Below are 7,493 nucleotides of genomic sequence, written 5' to 3' on the forward strand. Positions count from 1 at the left end.
AGTAAGAAGGCGGGTGCATCCTAGAGGCCATGACATGCAGTGAGTCTAATGGAAATATAATTGCAAGTCCCACTACTGCAACAAGGAGTGGGTTCATGAGTCCAGAAATACAGAAGTGGGGTCACAAATCTAAAAATTGGGTTGCCAGAGAAGTTTGAGATTAGTTGCTATAAACGCAGCTTCTCTGAATTTTGAACCTCTGCATCTTCCAGTATCTGCCTACTTATCTGGCATAACCTGCTATCTCATTACTGTGAATCTGCCTTAACCTCCGAGGCAAATTTTGTTCACTCTTCCCCAGACTGCTTATAGAATATTTTCCTCTCACTCAATCTCTCCTAAACCCCATCTCTGTCTCTGTTGATTCCTGCTAGAGAATCAGCAGTGACACTTTTTAGCCTTGTTCTTATGGTTAAGCATCTTTATAAAACTTTTTATTGGGTTTTTATTGCTACTACCTCCTGTCTGGCCTTCTACCCCTATTATTGAGTTACATATTTATTCTATCTCTTGTGAAATTGAATTGTATGATTTTCTGGGGAAAGATTTAATGTCACTTACATTTTCAAAGGTACCTACCAATAACATTTAATGATGTAAAAAATATGCATTATTACTCTAGTTCATTAATGCCTATTAATCACTATTTAAGATGTCCCTGATGAGTTTTACTGTTAACTGTCCAATGCTTACTTTCTTACAAATGGAATCCTGAGGAGGCTACTTCAACCAGAGAACATCAACTAGTTCATTGCCTCAGTTTTTAGTCATCTGTATAAAACACATAAAGGATACGTATGTTTGCCTAGACCATGTATCAGTGTGTGTTTTGGGAACAAGTTGATATGTTGTGCCTCATTTCCCCCTTTGTTCCTTTGTATTCAAGGGGCTTTTACCTTTCCTTTGAAAGGCACTTGAGGAAACGCATGCCTGCTGTGAAAGCCTGATTTATTTTGCATTGCATCTGCACAGTGTAGTTCTGCAACATGCACTTTGGAATTAAATCAGCTTCTCTGCATCTCTACAAAGGATTTTTTTTTCCTAAGAAGTTTACTCTTTCATTGTGTATATTTCTGGCAAAAGTATGTGTGTTATCTGTATTAGTGGTTTTTCTGTGTATGTCTTATTTTGTTGCTCTTATTTTCATTATCAAAGAAAATATCACTTATGTGTATAATGCTTTGCAGGAGTAGATCCTCACCTGGAAAGATTTCAAAATCAAAAAGGTACAAGAAGATTAAAGAAGGAGAAAAAATAGTAGTGGTCATACATTATTGCCTATCAGTCCAATATGTGCAGATACTGACCTTGGCAAAAGCAGGGTGGATGTAGTATTACAGTAAATGGGGAAAAAACTCCTGTAAGTCCAAAAGAAAATTGCAGTAGTGCCATCTAGTGTGCCAGGTGTTGCAGTTTTCTGGGAAGGGACAGTAAACTACTTTCAACCCATCCCACTTGTTACAGCTGTACCCTGACTGTCCTCCTGCTGCTGCTCCCTTCTCAGCCTGCTGACAGGAGAGCGGTAACGGCATTGACAGAAGGCAGAGGAAGAGACCTGAGGGCTGTTTTGCAGATGCTGATTCTGGCACGCATGCCATAAGGTTGTCATTGCTGCTCTAGAAAAATAAGAGCACCCATGGGATTTTAAAGAAGGAGAAAGATAGCTGTTCTGTTTGCACTCGCATACAAATCTTCCTCTTCTACTCAGTGGTTTCCACTGCTAAACATGTAGTGGCTCAAACACCGTTTTGCACCTACTGCAGGCAAGTGGTTTTGGTGTCAGGAGAGAAAAAATATAAATTTGATACCAGAAAAAAAGAGGTGCTGTTGGTCTTTGAAGCTTACTGAAAGGGGTGGAAATGACTTTTTGCCTAGTGGCTAAAGGATTTATGTTGAGTAGAGGGTCCGCCTCTTTGGCTGGGAGGTGGAAGGTGAGAGGGAAGTGAAGGGGAACAGGAGTCTGTTCTGTGTACTAATGCTTTGTACTAGGTGGAGCCCCTTTACTGTGGCTACCCCAGGCTATTCCACTGCTGCCTTTTCCACTTTCACTGTTAGCTGCCTGAACCTTTCTGCTTTAATCCTGAGATATGCAAAATGCATGGCTTGCCCTTCGGTGTGTGAAGCTGCACAGGGTTTATTTTTGTCTTCAGTATGGAATCTGCTTGTAACAAGTGGAAGAGTGATCGAGCCAGAAAGTGCTGTCTGCAAATGAAGCCCACATCTCCATAGCATCGCATAATGCTGTGTATTCGCCTGTCCTCTGCAGCTGGTGCCAGAGGATATTGCTTTTCCAGTTGGATTTGCTTGGTGTGCAGCTACAGCGGCATATCAAATTGAAGGTGTCAATTTTTAGCTGCCAAAGTGTTAAGGAAGTTTTAAGTGAATAAAAAGTCTGGATGCAGGAAGGAGAGTGCGTGATCTTTGCCTCATCATGTAGATGCTGCATCTGATGCAAATCCATGTAGCACTTCTGTTTAAGCAATTCTGGCCTGAACAGTAAGAAAAGGGTAAAAGATGTTTCAAATCTTAGAAATATGACTAGGTAATGGAAATGGAGGAGGAACCTTTTACTAGATATTGAGAGGTGGTGGTGGGGAAAGCAGATAAAAGTTATTTTCCAACTACTTCTTGAATATTTCCTTTCTCTAGAGCTAATTTAAGTAGATTACTGTCAGCTGTTCCAAAACTGGATGGGAGAACAACCTCATCAGACACTGGTACTCACAAGGGGTCCTCAGTTAGGAAGTAATCTCCAAAGAATATGTAAAACGATGAGCTGAGAGGTTAACAGCTGGACTTGTGGAGGCTGTCCCCCAAGGACATGTATCATGTTCCCAAGTGAATGGAGGTGCTGATAAAGTGATTTGCCCAGCATGACATGAAAATACGTGGCTGATTAGGGAATGTAAATCCATAAGGTACAGAGACACCTAGAGCCATAAGCCCCTCAAACTTCATCCCTTCATAAATGTGTGTTTAGAGACCTTGAAAATAGATATAGATCTGATTTTCTCATATTATACCCTACAGCATACAGGCACTTAGCTCCCATTGATTTCAGTACCTAAATGGGAGTTGTAGATCTAAAATTGTCTTTGAGGATGTAGCCTTTAGTTCTTGGTTATTGCTGAAAGCGAGAGTACTTGCCCATGCTTGGTACCTTTTAACGAGCTCAGTTAGCTTCACCTAATAGACTGAACAGCTCGCTGTTCCTGGGGAATCAATATTCTGGGCCAGATTCTAACTCGAGTCCTGCAATGCGCATAGCTTTACTAACTAATTTTTAAAATGTGAATTGTCTGTGCATATAGAATGACATTATAATTTCCTGCCTTTTGAGTGGCTAGATGTGCAGCTTTAATGTTCTCTTAATGTATTTTTAATGAGCTTTCCTAAGGCTTTGGAGTGGGAGAAACGTAAAAAAAAAAAAAAATCTATATGTGATCTAGACACTACTCTAATGACCCTTTTCCCACAGAAGTAAGAAACTCAACAGGGAATTCCTCCTCTTGAAAGCTTTGGAAGCTGTGCAGCTTCCAACTTAGAGGCAACATGATTGAAGCAATAGTTCTTGTAGAGTCCAAACTCAGTTGCTGCACATAGCACAAGATACACAGTGGATGAGGCAAGGGCTGACAGGCTGCTTTATTTTTCACTGTCAGCTATGTATTTATGCACAGCACAACCTTTTCCACTCTGTATATTTCAAAGTGCTAAAAAATCATACCAATTGTACTCTGCATGCTCAAAGTGCAGATTTCAAAGGTTCATGACTCAGTCAAATCAAAATCAATTTGCACCAGAACACTCAAAAGCACTTCTTCTTACTGAGGGCCATTTCTATGCTAAATTTCAACTCTCTGCTTGATTTTTTTTTTTTTTTTTTTTTTTTTTGAGACAGAGAGAGGGAAAAGTTACAAAAAATTCTCCTAATGGTGAAAGTGGTTTTCTTCACTTTTTTAATATGCCAAATAGTTGAACTATATGAATTCAGACAAAATTTCACCTTTTGGGCACATACCGGGCCAAGAAAATTTCACTCCAAAAAGTGAAAGCACAGCTGAATGAGAAGAAAAACTAACTTGGAAAAGTATGTGAAAAGTTAAATACTCTGGTCAGTAATATTCCTGCTTCACTGGCTTCACTTAAATGGAAAGATATTTTATCTTACTCCGTTGTAATAATTACAGAGAACGGGCAACATGCATCACATTTCATGATAATACATATTAATCTTTTGATGACATGTTATGTGATGATTTAGTAGCTAAGACTCACCCATGTGTTTGAAATGTAAAGTAAGTTCCTCTTCACTGTTCTTTCCTGGCCCTGAAGCTCACTAAAACTCCGAGGGTATGCCTACACTGTGAACTTCTGTGTAGCGTAGAGGTTTCTGAGCAAGCTTAGAGGTGCAAGCTCAGTTCATTGAAGCAGAGCAGAGCTCTGTGCAGGCTAATTGTGGCTCAGCAGGATACGTTAGTGTATGTGGAGCTTTCTGGTGCCTTGGCTAGATTGCTTCCTCCACTTTATTTAGCTAGCTCAGATACACTGCACTGCACAGAGAGGCTCTTCAAACAGCATGAGGAAGGCTTGAAAGTGGATCTGTTTGCCATAGCCCCACTCAGGGCTTTATAGTGGCTAATGACCACTGGAGTAGCACTGTCATACTCTGCTGAAAATCGAATGCTTCTCCTCCTCCCTCCCACCTTCTTTGCTAGAGGAAAGCAGACAAAAAAGAAATCGTTCAGCATCTGCGCTAGCTGCTGATTCTTAAATGAAGGTGTGTTAGCTGCCCGTTATGGCAGCTTTTGAATTCCCTTCACTCCCACCGTAGTGAAAAAGGAGCTATACCATATTGATATGGTGCAGGAAGCCTGATTTTAAAGGCTTCTAAATTCTAGGTACCACCAAAGAATTACTGTTATTTGTTATTTCCTGCACTCCTCTAAAATGACTATTTATTTCAGCAGGTATGTTTGAAATCAGAAGCCGGATATAGAAAACTTTTAGTACTGCATTTTTCCAAGGACTATACAGACAGAGCACAAAGTCTGAGATTAAGAGAAACTCAAACTGTCTGGATCTAAAATTTGACCTACTTTGAAGGTTGTCCTATATAAGAGTTTAATTTACTGACCAACCAAATGTAGATGTATCGATGTTCATGTGCTGCAATAAAATTCTGTAAAGAACATGAAATGTGACAATGATCTTTGAAAAGCTAGGTTATAGAAGTGATATTACAAATTTTACTAATGCTTTAAATTAAGTGTCTTCAATATGCTTAACCTTGCATTAAACTTAGATTTAATAAGACAGATGTGTATTAAGTACTGAATATACTTAAGGGAGCAATCTTGCGTTGGCAGGGGATGGACTCAATGACCTCCTAATAGTTCTCCTCCATCTCTAATTTCTATATACTAATTGATTATTAAAACACTTTTATTGAGGATTGATATGTAGCTATTATATAGTTATTAATCTTACAACCCAACTGATATTTAATTTATACATGATTTTAACACACAATGTCATTTTAGTTTTTAAAGAGTAACCCTGGAACAGTGGGTTCACTGGGGCTCTGAAACATCTTGCTGGTAAATGAGGTTGGCCATTTTGGGGTTATTTGGAATTTTGTGATAAAATCACACTTTGCAGGGGTGTAAGTTTACAGAGCTCTCCATATTAAAAATGAAATGTTTGCCTCAGTTACAGCGTTGCTCTGGAAAGACAAAGAAGATTGTAATGGTGAATTTATTTGGTTTAAATACTATGTAATGTTAGTACTGTGTAATCTCAAACAACAGCTAAATCTTGAATATTTTAAAGGTAATCTATCTATCTCAGGTTTGGAATTTCAAAGAAATTTCCCAAAATTATGATAGTGAAGAAAACGGTGCAGGGATTTTGAGCATTCAAAATTCATTTCTGTGAACGTTTGGCTAAGCAAAAAGCAGTAGTTTTGTAGAGCTGTGTTATTAATTCAGCTTGTATATGCCTAAGGCCATGGCTCGTAATGGCATTCCTTTCTTTTTAACAGACTGTCAGGATTTTCAAAGGACATCCAGAAAGCCATAAGTGCCTATTTGTTGGATGTATTTCTCATACCCTAAAGGCTTTCTTTGATATGGACTGATCTTTTACATTTATGGATGGAAGTTGCATTAGAAAATGCCCTTTGTGAAAACCTGTAATATCTCAAGAGTTGCAAACATCTGATTTTTGGCTGAGGAAGTATGAATAGTGTCAGAACTGTGAATGCTTTTTGAAACAGGATTTTCAAATAATTAGCAGCAAGGAAAAATATGAATAAATGCAAAACCTAATTCAAATATATACTAATGCTTAGAAGTTCCTAGTTACTTTAAATGATATGAGGAGGGGGGAGGGAATACTGCTTCATTTGCTCATAGGATTTTGAGGGTTTTGTGCCTACTTTGTGATAAATATTTACATTCAACATATGTCTTTTGATGTCAGGAGTGTAATGACCAAGTTTTGATTTTCACACAGAAGGCTGGAATGCAGATGGAAAGGGCCCTAATGTCTGGGACACATTCGCCCATCAGGGAGGAGATCGAGTTTTCAAGAACCAGACTGGTGATGTAGCTTGTGGCAGCTACACTCTGTGGGAGGAAGATTTGAAATGTATCAAACAGCTTGGATTGACTCATTATAGCTTTTCTCTTTCCTGGTCACGTCTGTTACCTGATGGGACGACAGGTTTCATCAACCAGAAAGGCAATTGTTTCTTAAAAATAGAAGGTTGCAGCTTTAATTCAAGGTTATTGCTGCAGTCTGGCATAATTAATCCAGTATGCTATTCTGCAGTGTAGCTTTGAAATTGCAACTTTTTTCAGAGTAATTATGGGATGATTTTTTTATAGGTTTGCAACAACCTACTAATTAATATTCTAGATCCCCTTGGATAGCACAATCTTTTGGAATAGGATTATGTTTCCTATGTATCTTTTTGCTTACTCCAGTTTTTTTAATTGTAACTCTAAATCATTTTGCTTCATCAGAATGTTTATACTTACAGAGATCCTAGCCATGAGGATATTTTTGGATAACTTAACAATAGATAAGTATCTTATTTGGCAAATGCATTTAGGTAGTTTATCGTTATACTCTGATGTACTGAACTTCACATTGACTATTTTGCACTAAGAAGGACGTACTTTTCCCAGATATTTTCTTCAGCAAATTATAGAGGATTCTTCAGACTCAGCTGGGAACTGTTCTTAGTTCTCTGACAAACACAAGACAGTCCCTTCTCTGAAGAGTTTTCACAGTCTCAGCAGACAATGTAGAAGTGAAAAGGGATACAGCACATCAATGAGCTGGTCAGATTGCTAGAAGTCAGATATAAAATTTGTTACACTTCTGATTTGTTTATTTTAATTGCATTGGTATGGACAGGGGAAAGATGTAGGTGACTTACTAGGAAAAGATAGGAAATGACAGCTTTGCCTGCAGAAAGTAGGGAA

General features: G+C 38.5%; 1 protein-coding gene across 1 annotated transcript in view; it reads left to right on the forward strand.

Moving 5' to 3' along the window:
- The window catches only part of LOC104157450 (cytosolic beta-glucosidase-like), a gene marked incomplete at its 3' end in the record, with an annotated part of 23,903 nt that overhangs the window by 10,603 nt on the left and 5,807 nt on the right, over positions 1 to 7,493 (forward strand). Inside the window, 2 exon segments of the mRNA XM_009694778.1 lie at positions 2,267 to 2,339; positions 6,517 to 6,744. Coding sequence (XP_009693080.1) covers positions 2,267 to 2,339; positions 6,517 to 6,744 — 301 coding nt within the window.

The sequence above is a fragment of the Cariama cristata genome, unplaced genomic scaffold (genome assembly GCF_000690535.1).
Source record: "Cariama cristata isolate BGI_N322 unplaced genomic scaffold, ASM69053v1 scaffold22912, whole genome shotgun sequence".
NCBI classification, from domain to species: domain Eukaryota; kingdom Metazoa; phylum Chordata; class Aves; order Cariamiformes; family Cariamidae; genus Cariama; species Cariama cristata.